Source organism: Babylonia areolata, chromosome 28 (genome assembly GCF_041734735.1).
Source record: "Babylonia areolata isolate BAREFJ2019XMU chromosome 28, ASM4173473v1, whole genome shotgun sequence".
NCBI lineage: Eukaryota > Metazoa > Mollusca > Gastropoda > Neogastropoda > Buccinidae > Babylonia > Babylonia areolata.
Window position 1 is genome coordinate 27650405 of NC_134903.1, and position 14565 is coordinate 27664969.

Sequence of the window (14565 nt, forward strand, 5' to 3'; positions counted from 1 at the left end):
ACAGCCCTTGAACACAGTAGCTATACCAGCCCTTAAATACAGTATTAGGGTATATAAATGGTAACACTAGCAGGAAAGAATGAATGTTGGCATCACAGCTCCTGAACGCAGTAGCTACGCCAGCCCTTAAATACAGTATTAGGGTATATAAATGGTAACACTAGCAGGAAAGAATGAATGTTGGCATCACAGCTCCTGAACGCAGTAGCTACGCCAGCCCTTAAATACAGTATTAGGGTATATAAATGGTAACACTAGCAGGAAAGAATGAATGTTGGCATCACAGCTCCTGAACGCAGTAGCTACGCCAGCCCTTAAATACAGTATTAGGGTATATAAATGGTAACACTAGCAGGAAAGAATGAATGTTGGCATCACAGCTCCTGAACGCAGTAGCTACGCCAGCCCTTAAATACAGTATTAGGGTATATAAATGGTAACACTAGCAGGAAAGAATGAATGTTGGCATCACAGCTCCTGAACGCAGTAGCTACACCAGCCCTTAAATACAGTATTAGGGTATATAAATGGTAACACTAGCAGGAAAGAATGAATGTTGGCATCACAGCTCCTGAACGCAGTAGCTACACCAGCCCTTAAATACAGTATTAGGGTATATAAATGGTAACACTAGCAGGAAAGAATGAATGTTGGCATCACAGCCCTTGAACGCAGTAGCTACACCAGCCCTTAAATACAGTATTAGGGTATATAAATGGTAACACTAGCAGGAAAGAATGAATGTTGGCATCACAGCCCTTGAACACAGTAGCTATACCAGCCCTTAAATACAGTATTAGGGTATATAAATGGTAACACTAGCAGGAAAGAATGAATGTTGGCATCACAGCTCCTGAACACAGTAGCTGCACCAGCCCTTAAATACAGTATTAGGGTATATAAATGGTAACACTAGCAGGAAAGAATGAATGTTGGTATCACAGCTCCTGAACACAGTAGCTATACCAGCCCTTAAATACAGTATTAGGGTATATAAATGGTAACACTAGCAGGAAAGAATGAATGTTGGTATCACAGCTCCTGAACGCAGTAGCTACACCAGCCCTTAAATACAGTATTAGGGTATATAAATGGTAACACTAGCAGGAAAGAATGAATGTTGGCATCACAGCTCCTGAACGCAGTAGCTACACCAGCCCTTAAATACAGTATTAGGCAGAGCGAAAACCTGACAAGATGGCGTGGAGAGCCTTGGCCAAAGGAATGATTCAGCGCTTATAGCTGTTAGAGGCGTTTGATTGGCTAAGAGCGGGCCAGACTAAGAGGGGCGTCTTTTCACTGTTAGCCGCGCAAAATTTGGCCAAACAGAGCAAACCATAGGCCTAGTTTGCATCAGTTTGACATGGTAAGTATATGTAAACACCAAACATGGAGTATAATACAAACTCCTCCTATTAGGGTATATAGATGGTAACACTAGCAGGAAAGAATGAATGTTGGTATCACAGCCCTTGAACACAGTAGCAGCAGCACTTCAAAGTGATGTGTTGTGTGTGCGCAGATCGTGGGAAAGTGTTAGCGGCAGGTGACAACAAGATGGGTCAACTGGGCATCGGGAACCAGACACAGAATGTACCCTGTCCCATGCAGGTAAAGGACCCCCCTCCCTCTGTGTGTGGCTGTGGCTTTTCTTCTGTGCTGCAGGTTTTCAGCAAAAAACATGCAAAGAATTCATTAAAGAAAAAAAAGATACCTTTTTCTGTGCAGGTAATCTTTCCCTTAGTGCATGTCTTCTGTGCTTTTTTGTTCTGTTCTGAAGTTTAAGGAGAAGAAAAAGCTGCTATATTAATCAGTTATTGTTGTTATTATTATACTTAAAATGAATTTCATTCTTTTCATGCTGGTAGGTAAGATTGTTTAAAGTCCTGTGTAACTGATATTTATTGTTGATTTAAATCTGGTCATGCTGGAATGTTTTTGTTTTAAATAGTGTGTAATTGATTATCAACTTTGATCAATCTCTTTGTGCTGGTAGGTAATGTGTACTGGAGATAAGCGCTGTGTTATGTGATGTCTTACCTGGCGGGTGTTGTGAGGAAGCATGACCAGTGTTGCACGTGTGAGAGGTGTTTGGCCACCCAGAAAAAAGGGACAGTGATCCCTGCTCAACAAGGACAGCCACATGTCACCAGGAACAGCAGCCTCTTCAACAAGTCGCCCCAAAATCCCACCCCAACAGCAGCTGAATCTGACCCGCTTTCAGTGTCAGAGGATGAAGACAACCTCCCTTGGCCAGACACCTCTCACACTCTGAACTATCAGCCACACAACACACAGACACCTCTCACACTGGCAACACTCTGAACTGTCAGCCACACAACACACAGACACCTCTCACACTGGCAACACTCTGAACTATCAGCCACACAACACACAGACACCTCTCACACTGGCAACACTGAACTGTCAGCCACACAACACACAGACACCTCTCACACTGGCAACACTCTGAACTGTCAGCCACACAGCACACAGACACCTCTCACACTGGCAACACTCTGAACTGTCAGCCACACAGCACACAGACACCTCTCACACTGGCAACACTCTGAACTATCAGCCACACAGCACACAGACACCTCTCACACTGGCAACACTCTGAACTATCAGCCACACAACACACAGACACCTCTCACACTGGCAACACTCTGAACTATCAGCCACACAACACACAGACACCTCTCACACTGGCAACACTCTGAACTATCAGCCACACAACACACAGACACCTCTCACACTGGCAACACTCTGAACTGTCAGCCACACAGCACACAGACACCTCTCACACTGGCAACACTCTGAACTATCAGCCACACAGCACACAGACACCTCTCACACTGGCAACACTCTGAACTGTCAGCCACACAACACACAGACACCTCTCACACTGGCAACACTCTGAACTGTCAGCCACACAGACACCTCTCACACTGGCAACACTCTGAACTGTCAGCCACACAGCACACAGACACCTCTCACACTGGCAACACTCTGAACTGTCAGCCACACAGCACACAGACACCTCTCACACTGGCAACACTCTGAACTGTCAGCCACACAACACACAGACACCTCTCACACTGGCAACACTCTGAACTGTCAGCCACACAACACACAGACACCTCTCACACTGGCAACACTCTGAACTGTCAGCCACACAACACACAGACACCTCTCACACTGGCAACACTCTGAACTGTCAGCCACACAGCACACAGACACCTCTCACACTGGCAACACTCTGAACTATCACCCACACAACACACAGACACCTCTCACACTGGCAACACTCTGAACTGTCAGCCACACAACACACAGACACCTCTCACACTGGCAACACTCTGAACTATCAGCCACACAACACACAGACACCTCTCACACTGGCAACACTCTGAACTGTCGGCCACACAACACACAGACACCTCTCACACTGGCAACACTCTGAACTATCAGCCACACAACACACAGACACCTCTCACACTGGCAACACTCTGAACTGTCAGCCACACAGCACACAGACACCTCTCACACTGGCAACACTCTGAACTATCAGCCACACAACACACAGACACCTCTCACACTGGCAACACTCTGAACTGTCAGCCACACAGCACACAGACACCTCTCACACTGGCAACACTCTGAACTGTCAGCCACACAACACACAGACACCTCTCACACTGGCAACACTCTGAACTGTCAGCCACACAGCACACAGACACCTCTCACACTGGCAACACTCTGAACTGTCAGCCACACAACACACAGACACCTCTCACACTGGCAACACTCTGAACTGTCAGCCACACAGCACACAGACACCTCTCACACTGGCAACACTCTGAACTGTCAGCCACACAGCACACAGACACCTGTGGCAAGTTGTGATCCTTCCAGTTCTGTGACAATGATGGTCCACACCGGTCAGCCTGAGTAACCACATTGCCAAAGAAATTTGATGACTGTGCTCTAAAATAATTCTTTTTGTTTACAAAAAAAAAAAAAAGTGTGTGTAGGGAAGAAAACATTCATACATCCTGTTACATATCTAAAGTTAGTAATTTTACAATTTTGTTCAAACTTTAAATATTTATTATCAACTGGAAAAGTTAATTGATAATTGATGTTCAAACTTTAAATATTTATTATCAACTGGAAAAGTTAAAATACGTTCGTTTACTGATTGTAAGTGTAGTTTAACTTTTCATTCAAGGAAGGGGTGGATGTGGTGTTGTGACTGTCGGAGACTTGGTTATTTACAAAAGACAATCTTCGAAGAGACTTATCCATTAAGGTCTTCCGCTGAAACTATATGAGTTACTTGTTTTGCACACGACACTATTCAACAACGATGGAGCTAGTCGTTAACAGACCCAAACATTACAGTAACCACAGCTTGGGGTCGTCATTTCCGGGTGTTTTGTGAATGTAATTAAAGGTGAAGTACAAGGGGCCCCCTATCCGACGTATTGCCTGTGGGGGAGAGTTCAGCATGATCTCTGACATCAACGGAAATCTGTACTCGTTCGGCTGTCCTGAGTACGGCCAGTTGGGTGAGTGGTCTGAGGTTTTATGGCTTTGGTTTATTTCCTTGTTTCTTCATTAGTTTGATTTGTTTTATTGTTTATTTGTTTTATTGTTTCTTTAGTAGTAGTAGTATTGTGTTCAGCTAGTTTCTGTCTTCAAAAATATGGGTGCGCATGCTCATCTGCATTCACACACATCACACTCTCACACATCTGAAGTATTATGATTTGAAAAGAGGAAACAAAAAGCTTTAATGTTTATTTTTGCGGATTTTTTATTTTTATTTGATCATTGGCAGTGTATAAAAGCTGGGTACATTTTAAATCAAATACAGTTTGCACCCAAAAAAAATGTGAAGATAAAAACAACCCATTCATCCTCATACCTCTGGTGTGGAGAGAGTTAACATGAATCACTGTGTGGTGTGGAGAGAGTTAACCTGCACAGTACGTGTGTTCAGGTCACAACACGGACGGCAAGTACTTTGTGACCAGCAACAAGATGGAGTACAAGTGCGAGATGACCCCGAGAAAGGTCAACGTGTTCATCGAGAAGACGCGGGACGGTCACGTGATGCCTGTCACAGATGTGGACGTCCGCGAAATCGCCTGTGGACAGAACCACACTGTGAGTCGCTCTGTCTCTTTTTCTCAGGGTTTCTGCACAACCGTGGGGGTCTAGAAAAGTCTTAGGGAAATCGGGGAACCATTTCCAGGGCTGGAAAAGACATGGGGGAACTGAGATAGCCATTTCTGGGGCTGGAAAAGTTTCGGGGGAAAATGAAAGCATAATTTCCAGGGCTGGAAATTTCTCGGGGAGGGTCGGGTGGGGGGGGAAGTAAGAGAACCATTTCCTGGGCTGGAAAAGTATTTGGGGAATATGAGAGAACCGTTCCAGGGCTGGAAAAGTCTTGGGAAAATGAAAATGAGAGAACAATTTCCAGGGCTGGAAAAGACTTGTGGGAAATGAGACAGTCCTTTCCAGGGCTGGAAAAGTTTTTCAGAAAATGAGGTAGCCGTTTCCGGGGGAGGGGGGTGTTTGGGGGGGCTGGAAAAGTCTTAGGAAAATGGGAGAACCATTTCCTGGGCGGGAAAAGTATTAGGAAAATGGGAGAACTATTTCCTGGGCGGGAAAAAAAAAGTGAGGTAGCCATTTCCATGGCTGGAAAAGTCCTGGGGGGGAAATAGGAGAACCATTTCAGGGCTGGAAAAGTGCCCGGGAAAAAGAGAGAACCATTTCCAAGGGCTGGAAAAGTGTTGGGGGAAAAAGAGAGAACCACTCCCATGGCTGGAAATGTCTAGGGGGGGAAATGTTTTATCCATCAGGGTCTTGAAAAGTCTTAGAATTTTTATAAAAACCGTTGACCAGAAGTATACAGCAAAGCGCATAATGCATTGATAAACAATAATGTTAATTCTGATGTCTCAGATAAAGGAAATAGCACAGTAGAATCTGAATTTGTCTGTGAGTGACTGCTAAGGTAATTTATAGACCTGCTGTGTATGATTATAGAAAAAAAAATGCAAAATATAATTCAGTAACGAAGAAGAGAGAATACCTTTGTCTTGAAGTCTTGACATTTGTCTTGATTACAGAATCAAATGCATAATAGTGCATTTTAAAAGTGTAAAATTTCCAACATATGAATACAGAAGTGTAGATAAACTAACAACAGAGGATACATTTGTGATTCTTTTGGAGGGAAAGAAGTTGATCTGTATCTGTATTTTTCATTCATGCATGTTGGTATGTGTGTATGTGTGTTCATGTGTGCTTTGACTGACGTGTTATTGTAAGCACCTTAGAGCTAGCTTTCTTCTTCTTCATTCCCACGTTCTCTGGTGTGTACATGAGTGGGCTTTAACGTGTATGACTGTTTTTACCCCGCCATGTAGGTAGTCATACACCGTTTTTGGGGGTGTCTTTGATGGGTGTTCTTGTTTCCATAACTCACTGAATGCTGACATGAGTTACAGGATATTTAATGTGCGTATTTGATATGTTTGTTTATACACATGAAGGTGGTTCAGGCACAAGCGGGTTTGCACGTATGTTGACCTGGGAGAACAGAATAATTTCCACCCTTTGCCCCGAAACCAGTCTCTTACCAAGATTTGAACCTGGGACCCTCAGATTGACAGTCCAACACTTTAACCACTTGGCTGTTGCACCCGTCAGAGCTTTCAGAGCACTGTGTAAATGTCGAGTTATTATCAACACGTTTCCCTTTCAGCTTGCCTTGGACTCCAAGAAGCGAGTGTTCAGCTGGGGCTTTGGGGGCTACGGTCGTCTGGGTCATGCAGAGCCCAAGGATGAACTGGTACCACGCCTCATCAAGTTCTTCGACGGACCCAACCGGGGTGCTGTGCAGCTGCAGTGTGGCTCCAGCTTCAGCATGGCCGTGCATGAACATGGTGAGGGGTGACCTGATGTGGCACAACCAGTTTTTGATGTGGATTCTTACATAGCGCCTATCCTCTGTCAGAAACCAAGCTCTGAGTCATTGACTGATACGGATACTTACATAGTGCCTATCCTCTGTCAGAAACCAAGCTCTGAGTCATTGACTGATATGGATACTTACATAGTGCCTATCCTCTGTCAGAAACCAAGCTCTGAGTCATTGACTGATATGGATACTTACATAGCGCTTATCCTCTGTCAGAGACCCAGCTCTAAGTGCTTTACAGACATGAGTTATTGACTGATATGGATGCTAATATAGTGCCTATCCTCAGTCGGAAACCAAGCTCTAAGTGCTTTATAAACACAAGTTATTGATTGATATGGATACTAATATAGTGCCTATCCTCAGTCAGAAACCAAGCTCTAAGTGCTTTACAGACATGAGTTATTGATTGATATGGATACTAATATAGTGCCTATCCTCAGTCAGAAACCAAGCTCTAAGTGCTTTACAAACACAAGTCATTGACTGATATGGATACTTATATAGTGCCTATCCTCTGTCAGAAACCAAGCTCTAAGTGCTTTACAAACACAAGTCATTGACTGATATGGATACTTATATAGTGCCTATCCTCTGTCAGAGACCAAGCTCTGAGTGCTTTACAAACACGAGTTATTGACTGATATGGATACTTACATAGTGCCTATCCTTGGTCAGAGACCAAGCTCTAAGTGCTTTACAAACACAAGTCATTGACTGATATGGATACTTATATAGCGCCTCTCTTCGGTTGGAGACCAAGCTCTAAGCACTTTACAAACTTGGAGTCATTTTCACCACAGGCTGCCTACTTGGGTAGAGCCGACTGACCGCTGCCATTGGGCCCTAATCATTGATTTCCTGTATCATTCAATCAGGTTTCAGGCACGCACACATACACACTTGGACAGACATGCAACGTTTTACGTGTATGACCGTTTTGTTTATTTACCCCACTATCCAGAGAGCCATGCTCCCATTTCCAGGGGTGTGCATGCTTGCTATGTTTGAATGTATGTTGATGTTGTCTTCGTGTGTATGAATAGTATGCCAGGTACATTTTGGTGTGGTACGTGACAGGGATGTAATTTGTTATGTATATCATGTGTTTTGTAAAGCACCTTGAGAACTTTCTGGGTAGAGAGCTTTATGATTATCCATAATCATTATCATAAAGGTTTCTGGGGTCTTTGATATATATCGAGTTTGGAAATTTTGTCCAGTTGGGTCTTAAAAGAAAACAATAACTTTTTTTTTTTAAGTGTAAATTTTTATGCTTTTGTTGTTGTTTTTAGTACAAAACCCTGGTATGAGAATGCGGATTGTATACATTGTGTGAGTGTGTTCAATATTGAAGATTCTATACATTGTGTGAGTGTGTTCAATATTGACGGTTCTGTACATTGTGTGAGTGTGTTCAATATTGAAGATTCTATACATTGAGTGTGTTCAATATTGAGGATTCTATACATTGTGTGAGTGTGTTCAATATTGACGGTTCTGCACATTGTGTGAGTGTGTTCAATATTGAAGATTCTCTACATTGTGTGAGTGTGTTCAATATTGAGGATTCTATACATTGTGTGAGTGTGTTCAATATTGAAGATTCTGTACATTGTGTGAGTGTGTTCAGTATTGACGATTCTATACATTGTGTGAGTGTGTTCAATATTGAAGATTCTATACATTGTGTGAGTGTGTTCAGTATTGACGATTCTATACATTGTGTGAGTGTGTTCAATATTGAAGATTCTATACATTGTGTGAGTGTGTTCAGTATTGACGATTCTATACATTGAGTTTGTTCAATATTGAGGATTCTATACATTGAGTGTGTTCAATATTGAGGATTCTATACATTGTGTGAGTGTGTTCAATATTGAAGATTCTCTACATTGTGTGAGTGTGTTCAATATTGAGGATTCTATACATTGTGTGAGTGTGTTCAATATTGAAGATTCTATACATTGTGTGAGTGTGTTCAATATTGAAGATTCTCTACATTGTGTGAGTGTGTTCAGTATTGACGATTCTATACATTGTGTGAGTGTGTTCAATATTGAAGATTCTGTACATTGTGTGAGTGTGTTCAGTATTGAGGATTCTATACATTGTGTGAGTGTGTTCAATATTGAGGATTCTATACATTGTGTGAGTGTGTTCAATATTAAAGATTCTGTACATTGTGTGAGTGTGTTCAATATTGAAGATTCTATACATTGTGTGAGTGTGTTCAGTATTGACGATTCTATACATTGAGTTTGTTCAATATTGAGGATTCTATACATTGAGTGTGTTCAATATTGAGGATTCTATACATTGTGTGAGTGTGTTCAATATTGAAGATTCTATACACTGAGTGTGTTCAATATTGAGGATTCTATACATTGTGTGAGTGTGTTCAATATTGAGGATTCTATACATTGTGTGAGTGTGTTCAATATTGAGGATTCTATACATTGTGTGAGTGTGTTCAATATTGAAGATTCTATACATTGTGTGAGTGTGTTCAATATTGAAGATTCTGTACATTGTGTGAGTGTGTTCAATATTGAGGATTCTATACATTGTGTGAGTGTGTTCAATATTGAAGATTCTATACATTGTGTGAGTGTGTTCAGTATTGATGATTCTATACATTGAGTTTGTTCAATATTGAGGATTCTATACATTGAGTGTGTTCAATATTGAGGATTCTATACATTGTGTGAGTGTGTTCAATATTGAAGATTCTATACACTGAGTGTGTTCAATATTGAGGATTCTATACATTGTGTGAGTGTGTTCAATATTGAGGATTCTATACATTGTGTGAGTGTGTTCAATATTGAAGATTCTATACATTGAGTGTGTTCAGTATTGATGATTCTATACATTGTGTGAGTGTGTTCAATATTGATGATTCTATACATTGTGTGAGTGTGTTCAATATTGACGATTCTATACATTGTGTGAGTGTGTTCAATATTGACGATTCTCTACATTGTGTGAGCGTGTTCAATATTGAAGATTCTCTACATTGTGTGAGCGTGTTCAATATTGAAGATTCTCAATCTTCATCGTTTGTGGGCTACAACTCCCATATTCACTTGTATGTACACCAGTGGGCTTTTTATGTGTATGACCTTTTTTTTTTTTTACCCTGTCATGTAGGCAGCCATACTCCGTTTTGGGGGTTGTACATGCTGGGTATATTCTTGTTTCCATGACCCAACAAACGCTGACATGGATTATGGATCTTTTACGTGGGTATTTGATCTTCTTGCTTGCGTATACACATGAAGGGGGTTCTGCACATATGTTGACCTGGGAGATCTGTACCCTTTACCCACCAGGCGCCGTTACATAGATTCAAACCTGGGACTCTCAGATTAAAACTCCAACTCTTGAACCACTTGGCTATTGCACTCGTCAGTAACACTGTGTGTGTGTGTGTGTGAACAACAGGTGCATTGTACTTCTGGGGCCAGTCCAAGCCGACAGGGGAGGCGACCATGTACCCCAAGTTGGTTCAAGATTTAGCTGGCTGGAAAATCCGCAGCATTGCTTGTTGGTGAGTCGAGGGGTCGTGTGTTGTTAGGGCCATGATGCGGCAAGAACCTTTTGTGTGTGTGTGTGTGTGGTTAGCTGGGGTGCAAGTGTTTGCTTGCCATTCAAAGCCAGGTTGGAATGTATTACAAAATTGAAAAATAGAATGGAATAAACATGTTCTTTTGAATTAAGTATCCAACTGCTGATTTCTTGATTATGAAATTAATGTATTCATGAAAATGGCATTAGCTGTGATGAGGAAAATCAAAATGTACGTGTACATTGTGTGACTGTTTCAGTTACCGCGGTATTGTGACTGTTTCAGTTACCGCAGTATTGTGACTGTTTCAGTTACCGCGGTATTGTGACTGTTTCAGTTACCGCCGTATTGTGACTGTTTCAGTTACCGCTGTATTGTGACTGTTTCAGTTACCACGGTATTGTGACTGTTTCAGTTACCGCAGTATGGTATTGTGACTGTTTCAGTTACCGCGGTATTGTGACTGTTTCAGTTACCGCGGTATTGTGACTGTTTCAGTTACCGCGGTATTGTGACTGTTTCAGTTACCGCAGTATGGTATTGTGACTGTTTCAGTTACCGCGGTATTGTGACTGTTTCAGTTACCGCAGTATTGTGACTGTTTCAGTTACCACGGTATTGTGTACCGCGGTATTGTGACTGTTTCAGTTATCGCAGTATTGTGCTGTGTGCCGACGACAGTGTGGTCAGCTGGGGTCCCAGTCCTACCTATGGGGAACTGGTGAGTTTCATGTTCGCTGCTGATTTGGTTTTGTTTACTGATATATGCTTGTCTTACTGTGGTGTGATGACTTGTACAGGTGTGTTGTTTGGTTTTACTTTTAGTCACAAAAGATTTCTCTGAGTGAAATTTGAGCTGCTCACTCTTGTTTGTTTAGATCTATGGGAGCTCTGGACTTGGTGACCCGTTTCTCCTGTGGACCGCTGCGTGTGTGCGGCATTTTGTTTGCTAACATCTTTTGGAACCCTGACACAATGTGACCCAGTTCTCTCCATGACCTGTGACATGCTCTGTGTGTGCGGCATTTTGTTTGCTAACATCTTTTGGAACCCTGACACAATGTGACCCAGTTCTCTCCATGACCTGTGACATGCTCTGTGTGTGTCATTTTGTTTGCTAACATCTTTTGGAACCCTGACACAAAGTGACCCAGTTCTCTCCATGACCTGTGACATGCTCTGTGTGTGTCATTTTGTTTGCTAACATCTTTTCGAACCCTGACACAATGTGACCCAGTTCTCTCCATGACCTGTGACATGCTCTGTGTGTGTCATTTTGTTTGCTAACATCTTTTGGAAGCCTGACACAAAGTGACCCAGTTCTCTCCATGACCTGTGACATGCTCTGTGTGTGTCATTTTGTTTGCTAACATCTTTTGGAACCCTGACACAATGTGACCCAGTTCTCTCCATGACCTGTGACATGCTCTGTGTGTGTCATTTTGTTTGCTAACATCTTTTGGAAGCCTGACACAAAGTGACCCAGTTCTCTCCATGACCTGTGACATGCTCTGTGTGTGTCATTTTGTTTGCTAACATCTTTTGGAACCCTGACACAATGTGACCCAGTTCTCTCCATGACCTGTGACATGCTCTGTGTGTGTCATTTTGTTTGCTAACATCTTTTGGAACCCTGACACAAAGTGACCCAGTTCTCTCCATGACCTGTGACATGCTCTGTGTGTGTCATTTTGTTTGCTAACATCTTTTGGAAGCCTGACACAAAGTGACCCAGTTCTCTCCATGACCTGTGACATGCTCTGTGTGTGTCATTTTGTTTGCTAACATCTTTTGGAACCCTGACACAATGTGACCCAGTTCTCTCCATGACCTGTGACATGCTCTGTGTGTGTCATTTTGTTTGCTAACATCTTTTGGAAGCCTGACACAAAGTGACCCAGTTCTCTCCATGACCTGTGACATGCTCTGTGTGTGTCATTTTGTTTGCTAACATCTTTTGGAAGCCTGACACAAAGTGACCCAGTTCTCTCCATGACCTGTGACATGCTCTGTGTGTGTCATTTTGTTTCCTAACATCTTTTGGAAGCCTGACACAAAGTGACCCAGTTCTCCATGACCTGTGACATGCTCTGTGTGTGTCATTTTGTTTGCTAACATCTTTTGGAAGCCTGACACAATGTGACCCAGTTCTCCATGACCTGTGACATGTGCTCTGTGTGTGTCATTTTGTTTGCTAACATCTTTTGGAACCCTGACACAATGTGACCCAGTTCTCTCCATGACCTGTGACGTGCTCTGTGTGTGTCATTTTGTTTGCTAACATCTTTTGGAACCCTGACACAAAGTGACCCAGTTCTCTCCATGACCTGTGACATGCTCTGTGTGTGTCATTTTGTTTGCTAACATCTTTTGGAAGCCTGACACAAAGTGACCCAGTTCTCTCCATGACCTGTGACATGCTCTGTGTGTGTCATTTTGTTTGCTAACATCTTTTGGAACCCTGACACAAAGTGACCCAGTTCTCTCCATGACCTGTGACATGTGCTCTGTGTGTGTCATTTTGTTTGCTAACATCTTTTGGAACCCTGACACAAAGTGACCCAGTTCTCTCCATGACCTGTGACATGCTCTGTGTGTGTCATTTTGTTTGCTAACATCTTTTGGAAGCCTGACACAAAGTGACCCAGTTCTCTCCATGACCTGTGACATGTGCTGTGTGTGTGTCATTTTGTTTGCTAACATCTTTTGGAAGCCTGACACAAAGTGACCCAGTTCTCTCCATGACTGTGACATGCTCTGTGTGTGTCATTTTGTTTGCTAACATCTTTTGGAAGCCTGACACAATGTGACCCAGTTCTCTCCATGACCTGTGACATGCTCTGTGTGTGTCATTTTGTTTGCTGACATCTTTTGGAACCCTGACACAATGTGACCCAGTTCTCTCCATGACATGTGACATGCTCTATGTGTGTCATTTTGTTTGCTAACATCTTTTGGAAGCCTGACACAAAGTGACCCAGTTCTCTCCATGACCTGTGACATGCTCTGTGTGTGTCATTTTGTTTGCTAACATCTTTTGGAAGCCTGACACAATGTGACCCAGTTCTCCATGACCTGTGACATGTGCTGTGTGTGTGTCATTTTGTTTGCTAACATCTTTTGGAAGCCTGACACAAAGTGACCCAGTTCTCTCCATGACCTGTGACATGCTCTGTGTGTGTCATTTTGTTTGCTAACATCTTTTGGAAGCCTGACACAAAGTGACCCAGTTCTCTCCATGACCTGTGACATGCTCTGTGTGTGTCATTTTGTTTGCTAACATCTTTTGGAAGCCTGACACAATGTGACCCAGTTCTCTCCATGACCTGTGACATGTGCTCTGTGTGTGTCATTTTGTTTGCTAACATCTTTTGGAACCCTGACACAATGTGACCCAGTTCTCTCCATGACCTGTGACATGCTCTGTGTGTGTCATTTTGTTTGCTAACATCTTTTGGAAGCCTGACACAAAGTGACCCAGTTCTCTCCATGACCTGTGACATGTGCTCTGTGTGTGTCATTTTGTTTGCTAACATCTTTTAGAAGCCTGACACAATGTGACCCAGTTCTCTCCATGACCTGTGACATGCTCTGTGTGTGTCATTTTGTTTGCTAACATCTTTTAGAAGCCTGACACAATGTGACCCAGTTCTCTCCATGACCTGTGACATGCTCTGTGTGTGTGTCATTTTGTTTGCTAACATCTTTTGGAACCCTGACACAATGTGACCCAGTTCTCTCCATGACCTGTGACATGCTCTGTGTGTGTCATTTTGTTTGCTAACATCTTTTAGAAGCCTGACACAAAGTGACCCAGTTCTCTCCATGACTGTGACGTGCTCTGTGTGTGTGTCATTTTGTTTGCTAACATCTTTTGGAAGCCTGACACAAAGTGACCCAGTTCTCTCCATGACTGTGACATGCTCTGTGTGTGTCATTTTGTTTGCTAACATCTTTTGGAAGCCTGACACAAAGTGACCCAGTTCTCTCCATGACC

The 14565-nt window shown here is 42.7% G+C and overlaps 1 protein-coding gene across 1 annotated transcript in view; it reads left to right on the forward strand.

The window, feature by feature from the left end:
* Positions 1-14565, forward strand: part of LOC143302045 (protein RCC2-like) — a 34573-nt gene that overhangs the window by 12278 nt on the left and 7730 nt on the right. The window contains exons 5-10 of the mRNA XM_076616532.1: positions 1523-1611; positions 4460-4574; positions 5009-5175; positions 6782-6962; positions 10445-10550; positions 11217-11289. Of these exons, the coding sequence (XP_076472647.1) occupies positions 1523-1611; positions 4460-4574; positions 5009-5175; positions 6782-6962; positions 10445-10550; positions 11217-11289 (731 nt within the window). The remainder of the gene's footprint in view (positions 1-1522; positions 1612-4459; positions 4575-5008; positions 5176-6781; positions 6963-10444; positions 10551-11216; positions 11290-14565) is intronic.